The sequence below is a fragment of the Chiloscyllium plagiosum genome, chromosome 7 (assembly GCF_004010195.1).
Source record: "Chiloscyllium plagiosum isolate BGI_BamShark_2017 chromosome 7, ASM401019v2, whole genome shotgun sequence".
In the NCBI taxonomy this organism is placed as follows: domain Eukaryota; kingdom Metazoa; phylum Chordata; class Chondrichthyes; order Orectolobiformes; family Hemiscylliidae; genus Chiloscyllium; species Chiloscyllium plagiosum.
The window spans coordinates 77,258,124-77,275,514 of NC_057716.1; the positions used below are offsets into that span (position 1 = coordinate 77,258,124).

The window sequence follows — 17,391 nt, forward strand, 5'->3', positions numbered from 1 at the left end:
GTGAAGTTTGCCGATGATACAAAGTTAGGTGGACAGGCAGGTATTACTGAGGAAGTGGGGAGGCTGCAGAAGGATCTAGACAGTTTGGAGGAGTGGTCCAGGAAATGGTTGATGGAATTCAATGTGAGCAAATGCAAGGTCTTGCACTTTGGGGAAAAAAAAAGAATCATGGATTACTTTCTAAACGGTGAGAAAATTCGTAAAGCCAAAGTACAGAGGGATCTGGGAGTTCTAGTTGAGGATTCTCTAAAGGTAAACATGCAGGTTGAGTCCGGAATTATGAAGGTGAATGCAATGTTGTCAATTATCTCGAGGGTTGGAATATAAAAGCACTGTTGTGCTACTGAGACTTTATAAAGCTCTGGTTAGGCCTCATTTGGAGTACTGTGTCCAGTTTTGGTTCCCACACCTCAGGAAGGACATACTGGCACTGGAGCGTGTCTAGCAGAGATTCACATGGATGATCCCTGGAATGGTAGGTCTAACATATGAGGAACGGCTGAGGATCCTGGGATTGTATTCATTGGAGTTTAGAAGATTAAGGGGAGATCTAATAGAAACTTACAAGATAATACATGGCTTGGAGAGGGTGGACGCTAGGAAATTATTTCCGTTAGGCGAGGAGATTAGGACCCGTGGACACAGCCTTAGAATTAGAGGGGGTAAATTCAGAACAGAAATGCGGAGACATTTCTTCAGCCAGAGACCTGTGGAATTCATTGCCGCAGAGTGCAGTGGAGGCTGGGACGCTAAATGTCTTCAAGGCAGAAATTGATAGATTCTGGATGTCACAAGGAATTAAGGGCTACGGGGAGAATGCGGGTAAGTGGAGTTGAAATGCCGGAGTGGACTCGATGGGCCGAATGGCCTTACTTCCGCTCCTATGTCTTATGGTCTTATTGCATTCCTATAATAAAAAAAAAGGAATACAGTAATTTGCCCGTAACATTTTGAAAATCATTGAAATAATTCACAAGTGAACGATCTACAACTTTCAGTTTTCTCAGGCCCGCATTAAATGATCATTTGTTTTTTGAATTCACTTTTCAGACGTGTGCATCACTGGCTGGCCAGCATTTAGTACTCATCTCTAATTGTCCTCGAGAAGGTGGTGGTGAGCGGACTTCTTGAACTGCTGCAGTCCATGTGCTGTAGGCTGACCCACAAATGCCCATCGGGAAGGAATTCCAGGAATTAGACCCAGTGACTGTGAAGGAACAGCAATATATTTTGAAGTTCGGATGGCAACTGACTTGGAGGGGAACTTGCAGGTTGGTGTCCCCACGTATCTGCTGCCCCTAGCCTTCCCGATTGAAGTGGTCGTAGATTTGGAAAGATTGTTGTCCAAAGATCGTTGATAAATTTCTTCACTGCATCTTGTAGATAGTACATACTGCTACCCCTAACCAGAGGGAGTGGATTCTTGTCAATGTAGTGTCAATCAAGAGGGCAACTTTGTTTTGGATAGTGTCAAGCTTTTTGAGTGCTGTTTGCGCTGCACTCATCTAGGCAGCTGGGGAACATTCCATCATACTCTGGACTTGTGCCTTGTAAATGGTGAACAAGCCTTGGGGGATGTGAGTTACTTGCCACAGTATTCCTCGCGTCTGACCTGCTCTTGTAGCCACTGTATTTATATTGAGAGTCCAGCTGAGTTTCTAGTCAGTGATATCCCCCAGAGAGGTTGATGCTGGGGGATTCTGTGGCGATAACAACACTGAATGTCAAGGGGCGGTGGTTCAATCATCTCTTACTGTAGATGGTCATAGCCTGACATTTGTGCGGTGAAAAATCTTACCTACCACCTGGGAACCTAGTCTGGATATCATCCAGATGTTGCAACATTTGGATGTGGACTAGTTCAGTATCTGGGCAGTCAGAAAGTGAGGACTGCAGATGCTGGAGATCAGAGCTGAAAAATGTGTGGCTGGAAAAGCGCAGCAGGTCAGGCAGCATCCAAGGAGAATCGACATTTCAAACATAAGCCCTTCTTCACGAATAAGGAGGGTGTGCCAAGCAAGCTAAGATAAAAAGGTAGGGAGGAGGGACTTGGGGGAGGGGCGTTGGGAATGCAATAGGTGGAAGGAGGTTAAGGGGAGGGTGAGAGAAATCTGCATTCAGGAGATGTGGCTGTGGTAGCGAGTCTGTTTGAGGACAGGAGATGTGGCTGTGGTAGCAAGTGTCACAAATTATGCTGACTATTGTGCAAACATCTCCAATTCTGACTTTATAATGGAGGGAATGTCATTGCTCAAGGAGTTGAAAATGGTTGGGCCTAGGACATTACCTGACGAACTCCTGATAACTGACCACGAACAACCCCAACCATCAATGCGTCAGGTATCATTCCTCATTTCAGAGTCTGCCCTGATTCCAATTGGTTCCAGTTTTACTTGGGGTCCTTGGTACCACACTCAGTGAATTGTGGCCTTGATGTCAAGGACTGTTACTCTGACCTCACCTCTGGAAGTTGGTACTTTGTCTATGTTTGACCCAAGGTCAGGAGCTGAGTGGCCTTGGCAGAACCCAAACTGTTTAGAGAGATTGTTGCTGAGTAGATGCTGCTTGATAGCACTGTTGATGACACTTTCCGTCACTTTACTGACGATCATAGCAGACTGATGGGCCAGTAAATGGCCAGGTTGGATTTCTTCATTTTGTATGTGCAGGATATATCTGAGCAACACTGTTATGGACAGATGCATCAACAGCCAACAGACTGGTAAAGATGAAGTCAAGTATTTTTTCCTCTTGTTGGTTCCCTCACCACCTACCACAGACCAAGCCTAATAGCTATGTCCTTTAAGAGCAAACCAGTTCACTCAGCAGTACTGCAGCTGAGGTACTCTTTATGATGGACAACAACATCCCTCACCCAGAGCACACCTTGCACCCTTTCCGTAGTCAGTACTTCCTGCAAATGGTGTTCAACGTGCAGGAGTACCAATTCATCAGCTGAGGGAGGATGGTACATGGTAATCAGCAGATTTCCTTTGCCCATGTTTAGGGTGATGCCATGAGACTTCATGTGGTCTAGAGTCAATATTGATGACCCCCAGAGAAACTCCCTTCTGACTGTATACCATTGTGCTGCCATCTCTGCTGGGTCCTGCCAGATGGTGACGGCAGTGTCTGGGACACAGTCTGTAACATAATGATTCTGTATGACTATGTCAGGCTGTTACTTGACTAGTCTGTGAGACAGCTCTCCTAATTTTGGCACTAGCCCCCAAATGTTGCTAAGTAGGACATTGCAGGGTTGACAGGGCTGTGTTAGCTGTTGTTGCTTCCAGAGCCCAAATCAAGGTCAGGTCATCCATCTGGTTTAATTTCTTTGTTAAGACTTTGTAGCGATTGATACAACTGAGTGGCTTGCTTGGCCATTTCAGAGAGCAGTTGAGAGCCAACCACATTGTTGTAGCTCTGAAGTGATATGTAGGCCAGACCAGAGGAGGACGGCAGATTTACTTCTCCAAAAGACATTAGTGAGCCAGATAGATTTATCCAAGAATTGCTGATAGTTTCATGGTCATGATTCTTAATTGCAGACCTTTTTAATTGAATTCAAATTCCACCATCTACCATGGCGAGATTTGAACTCAGATCCTCAGAACATAGTTTCTAGTGCCTCGAGGCGATTGTTTATATCAATTTATGCTAAAAAAAAAGTATTTGCATATGGCTTGCTACACACTTAAATTAGCCTACAGTTCCGCAAAATTAGTTTTACTTGAAGTGGTTAGTGGTTTAAAATTCTATTGATTTGTCACTGAATTTTCTGCACAACATAATTGTGCTGAAGAAGGTGCATCATTAAATTACTGGATTTACATTTGTGGTGTGGTCTTAACAAGCTGCAATCTAATTTAAATTGACTCCTGACAATTTCAAAACAAACTCCGTATTCTGCAAGGAATACTGGCACTAATTAAGAGTTGGCCCTCAAAGCTAATTTCTGAAAAATAGTGAATAATTGATCAATTTTGGTATAATCGTTACCATATAAAATTGAGTTTCCAAGACTACATGTTTAGCTGGAAAATGGTGGGTGGTCGGCTGGGGAAGCGACTTTTCCACAAGTGAGAGTTCCTGGAGGTTCGAATCTACTTTCTCTAAATATCTCACTATTGCAGAGATTTTTGGGTTCCATTGCCAGTTCAGACTGTTCCCACCAAGCCCACCTCCTTCCCCCCAAAAGTAGCTCAAAGAAGTGGCAAAGGGCATTTTTTTATTACAGAATTATTTATCATTAGGTTACAAGCGAGTTTTGCAGGTTTTTCTGGCTTCCATTTGAGGGAGGTGGGGGAACAGGATAGCAAGGCACACCACAGGGATGTAGGATTGATATCATGTTTTGGTGTGTGTAGGCACAAGTTGAATGGCTGCCTTCAATAATGTGCTTTCTGTGATTCTATCAACGAGTGGCTTTGCAGCAGGGCAAGTTTGACTTCCACAATGAGCAGGGACATGTGCAAAGACTTTGGATTTTTATCTGTAAGTCAGGATTTAAGGTATACAAGGGATGTTTGAAAGACAGATTTGTTTTGGCATAAGGTCAGCAGTTAATTTTTACACAAGAATGACCACTACTGAAGTAAGTATGGTATATATAGCCATTAGCCACTAATCTACATTAAAATCTCCCAAATTGTGTTGCTCTGTAGAAAACACAATACAAAAGGTCTTTTAATCAAAAAAAAATGGAAGAACTAATTACACTATAGATGGAGTGGCCAAGGAAAGGTAGAGAAAACATTAAGTACTATACTTTTGATTCATATCTACCTGGAACACTAGACCATACAGGCTCTGAAATCCATGGCTCATTTGAGAGATGGCTTTCTAAGCAATACTGCATCCCCTCCATATCATACTTTTCCAATATAGCTCCTGCTCGATATGCCTTTCCCTAATCCTCAGTTCACTGTTGTACTATGTCAGTATAACATTTCAGAAACATGTTTGTGGTATCATCAATATATAACTGCATTCGGCCTGTGGGAGAAAGAGCTCAGGCTCCATTTCACCTCTGATCACTTGAAGCACAATATTCTATTGAAATCATGTTCCTCTGTTCTAAATGATTAGCTTACATTTGCCCAGACACTTACTTCTTGAAGGATTGTAATTTTTGTTTAGAATGGTTAGTTGTAATAACTGTCTGTTGAATTCTGCAATGCCACATCATCCAACGTCCAGTTTATATTACAGTGATAACATAAGCACTGCTGCATCAGCTAAAACATCCTGTTGGAGGAAAACTCTCATGCCATGCTGCTGTCTTCATTAGACACAGCAGCTCACCATTTTGCTCTTTCAAACCCCTCGCCCACAACTATCATGGCCATACCTCTTACCATTAGATAGGAGGTACTTATTTAACAGAAACAGGTTTGCAGGCTGGAACCTTCCCAATTCCTGATATCCATAATCTGGTCAAAAGGACAAAAGTCTGGTCCTTTAAAATAGTAGAAGTTCTTAATTTTTTTTAACAGACTGAGGAAAAGGAGTTTTGGACTAGTTGGATTTAAAGCAGCTAATAGGATTTTAAAATAAAAATTACAGATCAGAAGTGTAACTCTGCCTTTGTTGCATATTTGCTTTTTGGAAAGAAGTTTTAATTTAGCACCTCTTTTAGCACACCGATCTTTAGTAACACATTAGAGTGCTAAACAAGGGTTACATGTACATAATTCAACAAAAGAATGGACTTCATCCTGTATTACATGCATCCACGGCATTGAAAGTTGAAATGTAGATCACTTTGGTGATTTGACCTAAAGACACTGGACTACAGTCTTGACGATAATAGAAGCTCACCAAAGAAAAACTAATGTTTCTACCCAATTGAAATCTAATGATTTCATCCATTTGATTAGGCTTCAAAGAATGTACATTTTACTAGAAAATCATTAAAAAGCACTGTAATTGTATTGCTCCTTCTGCATGTTCCAGTGACTGTGTTTGTAACTTCTTAACACAAAATAATTCAAACCTTTTGTCCATACCCATTCTCACCCCTGGTACGTACCTCCACCATTGTTTAAATCACTAAAAGCAGATCCTCAATGAGACTGGAGCTGAAAATGTGTTGCTGAAAAAGCGCAGGTCAGGCAGCATCCAAGGAGCAGCATCCAATACTGCTTGACCTGCTGCGCTTTTCCTCACTTTCTCCTCAATGAGACTGACCCTCTATCATGAAATAATTACTTTTTCAAGAGCATTAACTATCAAAACTCTTTACAATTTTAAACAATAAAGATTTCTAAATTATACTAAATGTAATGACAGATGGGAAGAAAAAAAAAACAAAAAAGGCAAATCCAGTATATAAAGTTATAACAATCAGAATAAACAAAATCAAGCTGAATTCCTGCTTTACATGTGATGATTTTAGATTATATGGCAAGCATGAAGGACACTAAATTACTCAACAAAGACCAAATTATCAAGTTATCCAGGAAAAAAGTGTGCAGGCTTATGAACAGAAGATAGGGGGATGGGCGAATTCCCCGTTTGTAGAGATGACACACATGACTGGCCGAATAGTCTCCTTGTGAGGTGAGGCATCTGTGATTTTGTGAAGGTACTTTGAAGGGGATGGGATGATCATCAAACATTAAATCATGCCCTTGCTTGCACCTCAGCAGCCTTACACTGCAGCATGTGTCAAAGTGATACTTTCAGAAGGAGAAATTTCTGTCCTATAAATGCTGGAGAAATTTTCAACTTCTTACCAACAGCAAAATCTACAGAACACATTTTGTTGTTCTTATCTATTTCATTTGTCTCTAGACCGGAGAGCAAAACAGACAAAAGGAGAGTAAGAATTTTACTTCCTTGTCTTGCATTTCAAAAGGTTGGATCCTGAGCCCTGGAGTCTTCTCCTTTGAATTTATTTATCCTTGATCCTTCCACACTGATGCTCCATTCAAGTCTTTGTGTGGGTCAAAGCTCAAAGATTAGCCCTCATCAGAAACTGTCATTTCACTCTAACATTGTACTAGTTTGCCAATGAAACGATAATAAAACGTGTACGTCCTACTCATCCTTTAAGAAAATGCTATTGGAGGAATGCTATTGGAGATTGAAGTAAAACTACAGTCACCATTGGCCTGTCTGACCATAGGGCTGCCTTCTCATTACACAGCAAGAGATGACTTGTGGTGGTTTTACCTGAAGGTCACAATGCCTCAAGTGAGAGGAGAGGAGGAGTCCTTTATAATAATATCAGCCAGTGTAGGAATTCAACCCACACTGTTGGTATCACTCTGCACCATAAACTAGCATCCAACAAACAGAGAGCTAACTGACCTGCCACATTGGAGATTAGTCCTGAAGCAAAAGAGATTTGGGAATGGGGAAAAGAATGGCATGAAGTGCCAAATTTTTGGAATTAAATGTTAATGATAAAATGGAGTATCATAAAAATAATTGGATTAAAAGGGACTTTTACTGATGGTGTAACTTCTGAGAACATGCAAACACACCATCAGTGTCATAGCGACCTGAGATCACATGGAACTGGATCTGAAGGGATCTGGATAAGATGTCCTCTCTTAATATCCTCTTTATAAAAAAGGTGCTCAATGAAACCTGTTGCTGCTTACTCACAAGAGTGTGTAGATCTTTCCATCGTACAGTTCCTTTTCTGTTTCTCAGCCAATTTCAGACCCACAGTATTAGTTATCTTTTGTTTACATGGGCTTCAATCATACATAGATCATGATTACAGATTTTGTAAAAAATATGGAACATAAGAAAATTTACAGCCAAAGTTTGTGTTTGTGGCTAACTCTTTCAATTCTTCCGCTCTAATGTTCCTGTCAGCTCGAGTCAGACCTTAATAATAATTATACTTTTACTGCCAAGCATATCAAAGCCAGAAATAGAGGCCAAGGGAACAACCAGATCATCAGATAAGATTTTGAAAACCTGAGCATCTGTGGTTCTAGATGAGAAATTAATCTAATTTGACTGCCTGGCTTACTAAGTTTGATGTTTCATCGCAAGTGATTTGAATCCCAATTTCTTTTTTTTAAAGACACCATGTCCACTGAAACACAATGTTTAAGCTGCAATGAGGTATCTAGATGGGTCAATCAGAACTTTTGACATTAACGTTGAGTGGTTAACACCTTCACAAACCTTGCAAAAGAGTGGTTAACACTGCTACCTCACAATGCCAGGGACAACTGACTGTGTGGAGTTTGCACATCCTCCCTGTGCCCACATGATTTTCCTCTGGGTGCTCTGCTTTCCACCCACAGTCCAAAGATGTACAGGTTAGGTGGATTAGTCATGCTAAATCCCCCATAGTGTCCAGGCTAGGTGGATTAACTTTGGGAAATTGCAACGTTACAGGAATGGGGTGGGTAGAATGCTCTTCAGATGGGCAGCTTGGACTTGATGGGCCAAATGGCCTGTTTCTACACTGTAGGGATTCTATCATTCTTCATACAATACTTTAATCTGTCGGAGACCTCTAGTTTTAAATCCAGCTCGGACTTATAATATTAGAGACAGTGGGGTGCATTCTCCTGCCTTCCTGCTATTTTTTTTTATTTACCAAAAGAATTTTTATTATCAATTGCTTGAGATATGGGTTAATTGGTGTTTATTGACCTTCTCTAATTCAACTGAGTGCATTAAGTCATATGGGGTTGAAGTCACATAACCATTATAGTCCAACAGGTTTAATTGGAAGCACACTAGCTTTCGGAGCAACGCTCCTTCACCAGGTGATAGTCGCTCCGAAAGCTAGTGTGCTTCCAATTAAACCTGTTGGACTATAACCTGGTGTTGTGTGATTTTTAACTTTGTATACCTCAGTCCAACACTGGCATCTCCAAATCATTATAAGACAATTTATAGCCAAACGAGTACAGTGTCATGGAGATGTAATTATACATTAAAACTATTTTAGATCAAGTTTTTCATCTTTTAGAATGTGATGTGTTGGTTTCTGTTCTTTGATATATAAATCCCAGAACTTCTGTTAAATTACATTCTTAAGATAGGTCTAGCTTTTCTAACGATAGGTGCCAGCTCAGCTCAGACAATGCATTAAGTTACGAGGTCTGTGTGTCCCAATGTTGAGTTAGACGGTTCTATTTCTAAAGTGGGGTTTACAGAGTTTTATGTAGATTCATGCAATTTTTGAACAAAATAAAATGCAATTCTGTTAAAACAAATTTGCCCCATAAGCTTACATGTGTGCACGTGAAGGAGAGACAGAGTAAGTGTGTGCATATGGATGTGAGGGTGTATGATAGAGTGTGTGTATAGGTTTGGGTAAGTGTGTGTGAGAATTTGATAGTTTATATGCCTGTGAAAGGGTGCATGCGTCGGTGAGTGTGTGGAGAGAACAAGAGCGAGGTGTATTGACATGCTCAGGGCTTGAGAGACTTAAGTTTGTAATTCACCATTATCTAAATGTGTCAACTGGGGGTAAAAAGTGGAGATTCTGGTAAGATGCTAAAAGATGCTAAATTGACATGTCCAGTGCAGTCAGAAAAGACATCTAATACTTTCCTACTAATTCATACAATCTTCGAAATAATCATCTTTCAGTGTGATACTTCAGTTTTCACTTAAAACATACAGGTAGTTTTGATACAATACCCATTTTATCAACACGATTGATGAATAAGGGACGCTGTTTCAAAAGTGCTGAAAAAATGTGTTGCTGAAAAAGCGCAGGTCAGGCAGGAGAATCGACATTTCGGGCACAAGCCCTTCTTCAGGAATGAGGCAAGAGGATTCGCAGTAGGTTAAAATCAACTAGGAGAAAGTGAGTCCTCGCTTTCTCCTAGTTGATTTTAACCTACTGCGAATCCTCTTGCCTCATTCCTGAAGAAGGGCTTATGCCCGAAATGTCGATTCTCCTGCTCCTTGGATGCTGCCTGACCTGCTGCCTGACCTGTATCGCCAACACTAAGTGCTATTTGTACTGCGTAATTTTTATGTAGCGCAAATTTGCACAAGAACACAACCATTGCATTACAGAAGAACTACCCATATTTAATAATTTGTCATGGTTTACTGTCATAATGCTGTTGATTTATTATCCACTTCTTCATTCAATATTATGCTTGGTGACAAGTTAACAATAAATTATTAAAATATCCTTAATGTTCGTTCAGGGTACAATATTCAAACATAAATTTCTACCTTTTCAACTCACATCTTCTCTAGCCATAATTGTCCATCAGAATATTGCACACTGCCAAGCCAATTCTTTTTCCCTATTCATTTTTATGGGTGGAAAATCTATGATTCTCAGTATGAACTTTTCGATTCAGTCTCAGGATATGCTTATCACTAACAAGACTGGCATTTATTATCCATTGCTATTTAACTTAAGGCAGCACCAAAAATCACAGTCAGATCTGAATTAGTAAACGCCAGGAGAGTTCCTTCGCCAAAAGAATGAGTAAGCTGATTTAATTCTTAGAATTATCCATCACTTTTACTGATACTTCATCTTCATTTTCAGAAATTTTAAACTGTATTCAACTTCTCAAATGGGTACAGTATCATCTTAACTTATGGACATTCTTGTTTAAAAATCATGCTTGCAGTACAGCAGATGCAGCCACATGGCAGCAAGACAATATAAAGTTGTTCTGCTCGCTTCATTTGTGTGTATTATTGCCAAGCTACTTGTATCATTCATGACTCAAGGTGCACATCGTGATCACACAGCAAGATCGGTCAGCTCAGACATCAGGATCGCCAGATTGAGAGGAGCAATTGGGAGGGGTCAAACTGATAACCAATGGCTGCCTGTATATTAATGGTGAGCTGTTCCCACTCCATATCGCCTCGAGAATGGCAGGCTCTAGTTGTTCCTAAAGGAATTGTCAGTGCGACTCCTGTACATAGCGTTTTGTCTAATCTTTGCAGTTTTGAAACAAGCATTAAAACTCCCATTTGATTTGCAGTTGTCTAACTGCACCACTTTCCGATATAAACCCATGACACCTGCTGATGAGTTCCAACTGATTCGGTGGACAGCATATTTTGAAAGGAATGCATGGAAATGGATGCAGGCTCACTGTTCATTGCATTGGATTCTTAGGCACCTTATGGTTGTAAAATTATACTGCGATCCAATTCACAAAACCACATTCTCTGCTTTTTTGGTAAAGTACCATAACCACTTCACGACTGTACCTACATTTCTTCATTTGTGCTCCTGATTGAAGCAGTTTGGGCTGGAATAAACAATTTGAAAAAAAATTACCCTGAAATTTTCTGCCTTTTCTACAAATGAACACATGATATAATGTTTTCATTCAGCCTAGATCACAGCATTGCCTAACTCAAACAACCAAATGTCACATTAGAATCAATACAGCATTGCGCTGGTCATGAAGAAGCTGCCTCTTTCACCTACTGGTTTGAGGCCTTAATTTCATTCAACCTCTAATGGATATCAAACTTTGGTTTATACCGATGGATAGGGTGGGGATGGAGAGTGTGGCACAGCAGGTCTTTCTGCAGTTGGTTAATTTTCTATTCTTTGTAGCAGATACCATGATTCCATTCCTTTCTCTTTTGGAAAGTCTCATCTAACAGTGGGGTCAGTGATGCAATTCTCGCCATCATATTCTGTCCAGGTGATAAGTACTTTTTTCTGCACCCTAGCACACTTGGCAGCTACAAAGCATGATCCCACCTTCCAAATCCACCATACCCCTTCATCCACCTCAATTTTCCCTTCCCCTCCATATCTTCACAATCTTACAGGGGCAATATATGAAGTAGGAAGTAAGTGAAACAGTATAATCACAGGATAGTTAGAGTACAGAAGGAAGCCATTCAACCCATCACACTGGTGCTTTTCTAGGAGAACTCTGCTTGGCTTACTCACCTTGAATGTCGCCCATAGTCCTACATATTCTCTCCCTTCAGACAATGATCTAATTTCCTTTTGCAAGTCACCATTGAATCATATCCACCACTGTTGTAAGCAAGAGATTCCAGATCCCAATCACTCGCCGTGCAAAAACCTTCTTTATCATGTTACGTTTAGTTCTCTTGCCCATTCCCCATAAACCAGTATCCTCTGGTTCTACACCAGAGACCGTTTCTCCCTATCTACTCAGTCCATAACCCTCATGATATTGAATGTCTGTATCAAATATCCTTTCAATCTCCTCTTCACTAATTTAACCATACTACGGACGTCCCTCATCCCTATGATCATTGTTGTAACCTTTTCGGCACCCTCCCTGAATTTTTCACATTTGAAAATGGGAACTAGACACATGACATTACCTTAACTGCACTATGTTATGTAAAAGTTCACTTTTTTTGCTTTTATACTTTATGCATCCACAATCTGTATAAAATGCAGGATCTGGTGTGCTTTATTGATCTTTTTCTAAACTTAGGAGAAACTGAGGACTGCAGATGCTGGGGATCAGAGTTGAAAAGTGTGGCACTGGAAAAACACAGCAGTTCAGGCAGCATCCAAGGAGAAGGAGAGTCAACCTTTTGGGCATAAGCCCTTCATCAGGAAGGTACGGGGGGGTGGAGAAGGGAAGGAGGTGGAGAGATAAATAGGAGATGGGGGTGGGGCTTGGGAAAAGGCAGCAGGAAAGGTGATAGGTAGATGCAGGTGTGGAGGTATAGTGGATGGTTTGGGGGGGGGGGACATGGACAAGTGGGACGGTTCAAGAGGGCAAGATCTGGGATGAGGTTGGGGTCATCTCCTCTCCCCCTCATCCTCGATCCAACCCTCCATCTCGGCACTGCCCTTTTGAACTGTCCCACCTGTCCATCTTCCCTATTACCATTACAAACCACCTGTATTTATCTATACCTTCACAGCTATCTTACCCCTAGCCCCCCCCACCTCCTATTTCTTTCTCATCCTCCCCCCCTCCCACATTCCTGATCAAGGGCTTATGCCCAAAATGTCAACTCTCCTGTTCCTCGAATGCTGCCAGAACTGTTGCGCTTTCCAAGCACCACACTCTGACTCGTTCTAAACTTGCCCTGCCACCTTCACCAATTTTAACATATTTATCTCAAAGCTCCTCTGCTTCTGCACTTCACAATGCTCCTATAACATTTCTTGTGAATTAGCCAGTTCAAGGGAATTTTCTAATCACTGGCAGTAGAACACACTCTGGTTTCCCAGCAGGTGACCTCTAGAATCATTCAAAGGCTCAGCCTTTAGTTTACTTTATTTCCCCTATCTGTGCACCCCATTTAGTAATATAATCTGCAGAATGGGATCAGTGTCTTCACATATGGGCGGCACGGTGGTTAGCACTGTTGCTTCACAGCGCCAGAGACCCGGGTTCAATTCCCACCTCAGGCGATTCTGTGTGGAGTTTGCACAGTCTCCCTGTGTCTGCATGGGTTTCCTCCAGGTGCTCCGGTTTCCTCCCACAATCCAAAAATGTGCAGGTTAGGTGAATTGGCCATGCTAAATTGCCTGTAGTGTTAGGTGAAGGGGTAAATGTAGGGGAATGGGTCTGGGTGGGTTGCGTTTCGGTGTGGACTTGTTGGGCCAAAGGGCCGGTTTCCACGCTGTAAGTAATCTAATCTAAAAATGGGAAAAAAAACCCTGTAAACATCCCACTTCAACTGACTACTCCACAGCGTCTGTTTTATCAGTTTGCTTCTCCAAATTCAGTTTTGAATGGGACCCAGCTTCCTCTAAGTTTCCAAAGAGATTAAAATGGATAGCTAACAAGTCTATTCCTGATAAAGGGCTTTTGCCTGAAACGTTGATTCTCCTACTCCTCGGATGCTGCTTGACCTGCTATGCTTTTCCAGCACCACTCTCGACCCCTATCCAACACAGGTTCTAATTCTTTCCCAACAATTCGATGCCACAGCCCTGCCACTACCACAGGCTGATGTATATTGTTCACAATATTGACATCCTATTTGATCTGGAGTTGAGATCTTAATGCATATCTACTTCATCATGTAGGCCACCTGGTTTTCATTTTTAGCATTGTTGATTTTTTCCTTGACACATCTGCTCTCGAAACCCTCAGGTCTGTCCATATTCAACTGTTCCAATGTTCTCTTGGCTGAACTCCCAGTCTCCACTCTACCCAGTTACTGATAACATTGGCTGGATGTTTAAGGCGTAATGACTTCACCATTATTACTTTTCTGAAACTGAACTTCAGGAGTCTGCATATGAGCAGTGAAGCAAAGAAATCCAGAATTTGCAGTCAGTGCTTCTACGCATAGTGCGCAATCATTTAGAAATTAATAGACTGATGATAACTTTCATTCTTGCATTATTAGTCATGTTGTAAAACTCTTGAAAAAAAGTTACCCTTTGTTGAATGAGGTGTAACCGGGCTGTTAGGGTACTAAATTCATAACTATCATTGAAAAACATTACTGTACCTCAAATTGCATTCAGAAAATATCAGAATTTATAGAATCTCCAGCGTGTGGAAGCAGGCCATTCGGCTCATTAAGTCCACAGCGACCCTCCAAAGAGCATCTTAATCAGACCCACCCCAGCCCTGTAATGCTGCATTTCCCATGGCTAATCCACTTAGCCTTCACATCCATGAACTCCATGTGCAATTTAGTATGGCCAATCCACCTAACCTGCACATCTTAGGACTATGGGAGGAAACTACAAGTTGGACTGAAGGGTCTGTTTCCATACTGTACATCTGTATGACTCTTTGACATGGGGAGAACATGCAAACGCCACACAGTCACCGAAGCTGGAACTGACCCCGGGTCCCTAGCACTGTGAAGCAGCAGTACTAAGCACTGAACTATCGTGCCTTCAGAGATGTGACAAAAAGCAGTTTTTTAAAAACATTTTTCAAGCTTATATTTCAGCTCCTGCTTCAATCTGTTCTGAATGTTCCAATCATTTCTTTCACACTTTGTAAAATGGATATTAAAACTGATGCATAATCAGTGCCTTCCCGTCCTGATTTTAGGTATGTGAAAATACTTCTGTATGATTAGCTATTTACTATTCTTGATGACATCATTGCTACTGGAAGCAAGGACATCTCAGGACGTGGTGTCAGATTCAAATTAAAGTTGGGGAAATTCACATGACAATGATCCTGGAGGACAACTTTACGAGATCTACAACAAGCACTAATCCATTGCCACAAACAATGTTCTGAACATTAGCTTTATAAACTATTACAGATTATCGTAAACTGACCTTCCCAAAATGTTTGTAATGCATTAGATGGTCAGACAGACATTGTTATTTTTCTATTTCATGAAAACTGGAAGCAGGAGTATTTAGTAATTACCAATGTATTTCCTGACTCCATTGAGGCTTTCTATTTCAACTCAAACACCAATCTGGTAATTTTAAGATTTATCCTCTCTCAGCATTTCTGATTAATTCTCATGTGTCCTCAATCACTACAATTTACCAAAGATGTTTCTGTCAAAGTCAGCCAGAAAATCTTAATTACTTCAGCTGTACTCAACTTTTGTTTGGTTGCACAAGCATTAGACTAAATATATTCCTCCCAGGTTTCAGGTAGAGTTAAAATTTGTCATAAATTTTCATTGGCTTTCCTTTTATGGCCAGAGGTTTATGCATTACGAGACCAACAGATGTGTCGAAGTTAGCTTTGAAATGAATATGAATGTCTATCTCCAATGGCACTAGAAATGCCTGTCACTGATCAGCCATGTTCAACTTATTATTGGGATTTTATTTTGCAATATCTTCCAAAAAAAACCTCAGATTCCACAATCAGAAATATGGACCTATTAAATCATGTTTTTGTTTCAAATCTACAATCCCTAGTCAACCAGTTGATGTGCCTTCTATGCTATGTCCCCACAGAGTATCAGAAGGTGGAGTGTAGGAAGCTTTCAAGTTTAATCAGAAGTCTGCTGTAGCAACAATAAACACCTTTTGCTGCAGATAGTGCTGATAATTTCAATGCAAGAAAGGAATGACTAATTGACTGCACATTTAAGGGATTCATTAAAAAAAAAAATGACTTCAACCCTTTTGGTTGAGAGAGTTAGACTTTATAATGTTCCCAACGCTGTCGACACTACACTGTAAATCGGTGCCTGCGGCGATTAATACTGCGCCTGGTCCACAACTTCCAGGAGCACGCTGACTTTGTTTTGGTTCTAATGTTGCAATGTGGGGAAATGCAATGTATTTCTTCCAAGATAATCCTTCTAAGAAATCAAATACATGTGCATTACCAGTCATAAAAATACCATAGCGGACAGCGTGCCCCTAGCATGATAGAACCGGCACCTTAGTTGAAAGGAGTGTGCTATTTTTGTTAAACCCGCATCCTCTTCAATGAATTTTGCGTCTTTTCAACTTTTTTTTTCGCCTCATCTACCCACCACCCTCAACCAAAAAATCCTGTTGTTTGCAAGTTTTGCCAGCGATCTCCCAAGATTTAGGCACAGCAATAGGCTGCCACAAAAAAACTGTCTTCAACCTTCACACAAGGAAAACTTGCAATTGACACACTCACATATCTTTGCTGCCCTCTTAAAGTAAACCAGCAGAATCTAGCTGCCAACTCTTATAATGCAGACTGATTAAGCACTTAGAGATCCAACATCTTTTGACAAACATATTAATCAGCCCTCACATTTCCATAATTAATGCGCAAAATAGCAGCTTAAAAAGAGCACTTGTGTGCAAAAGTTGTACTGTCACTTTAAAAAAAAAACTTAAATCTTACCAAACTGGGCAAAAGATAGCCACACGTTGAGCAGAAAAAGCCCAAAGAAATGATAGTAACCAGATGATGCTGGCAAAAGGAAAGGGTTCGGGAGACTCATGGTGACTTCAGCGTTGCATTTGCACCACGGTACTGCGCCGAACAGCTGAGTCCTTGCTGATTCCCAGCAGGGTCTCCATCAAAAGAAAGCTGCAGAAAGTCAGCAAACGCAGTCAGTCGACGCCATGCAATCCCGAGCTGGTGTCAGATCGCAATAATCCTGCAGAGGGCTCGCCAACATTCCCACATTAGCATTTCCGAGACAGGAAAAACGTGCTCATGACTCCCAGCCCGTAAAGATCTGCAGGAACAGATATGGTTAAACAACATAGCTCAGTGAACATTGAAAGACAGGAAACGTATGAATACCTCACATTACCTGCTGTTTGAGTTGGGTGGATCTCATTATGTTAATTATATTAAAGATCAGATAGGTAAATCCTATTCTGTTAATTATGTTAAAGCAGATTAAAGGTGTCATGTATCAAATTCATTCATCGTCCAATTATCTTATTGGAAATGTTGCCTGTTGTCCAGTTCTACACCTTAACAGAGAGGGCAATATCTTTTTTTTACTCCAAAGAATATTCCAAGTATTAAAAAATACTATTTTAAAAACCTCAGTTTTGAATTATGCAAGTTCTGTTAGCTAATT

The 17,391-nt window shown here is 40.9% G+C and overlaps 1 protein-coding gene across 4 annotated transcripts in view; it reads right to left on the reverse strand.

The window, feature by feature from the left end:
* LOC122551720 (von Willebrand factor D and EGF domain-containing protein-like) overlaps positions 1-17,054 on the reverse strand; it is a 279,402-nt gene extending 262,348 nt beyond the window's left edge. For 3 of the 4 annotated variants that reach the window (XM_043694080.1, XM_043694081.1, XM_043694079.1), the window contains exon 1: positions 16,698-17,053. In XM_043694080.1, coding sequence (XP_043550015.1) covers positions 16,698-16,797 — 100 coding nt within the window. In that variant the 5' untranslated portion in view covers positions 16,798-17,053. Of the gene's footprint in view, positions 1-16,697 lie in introns of all 4 variants that reach the window. The other variant, XM_043694082.1, reaches the window with a different exon arrangement.
* Positions 17,055-17,391: the final 337 nt, after the last annotated feature.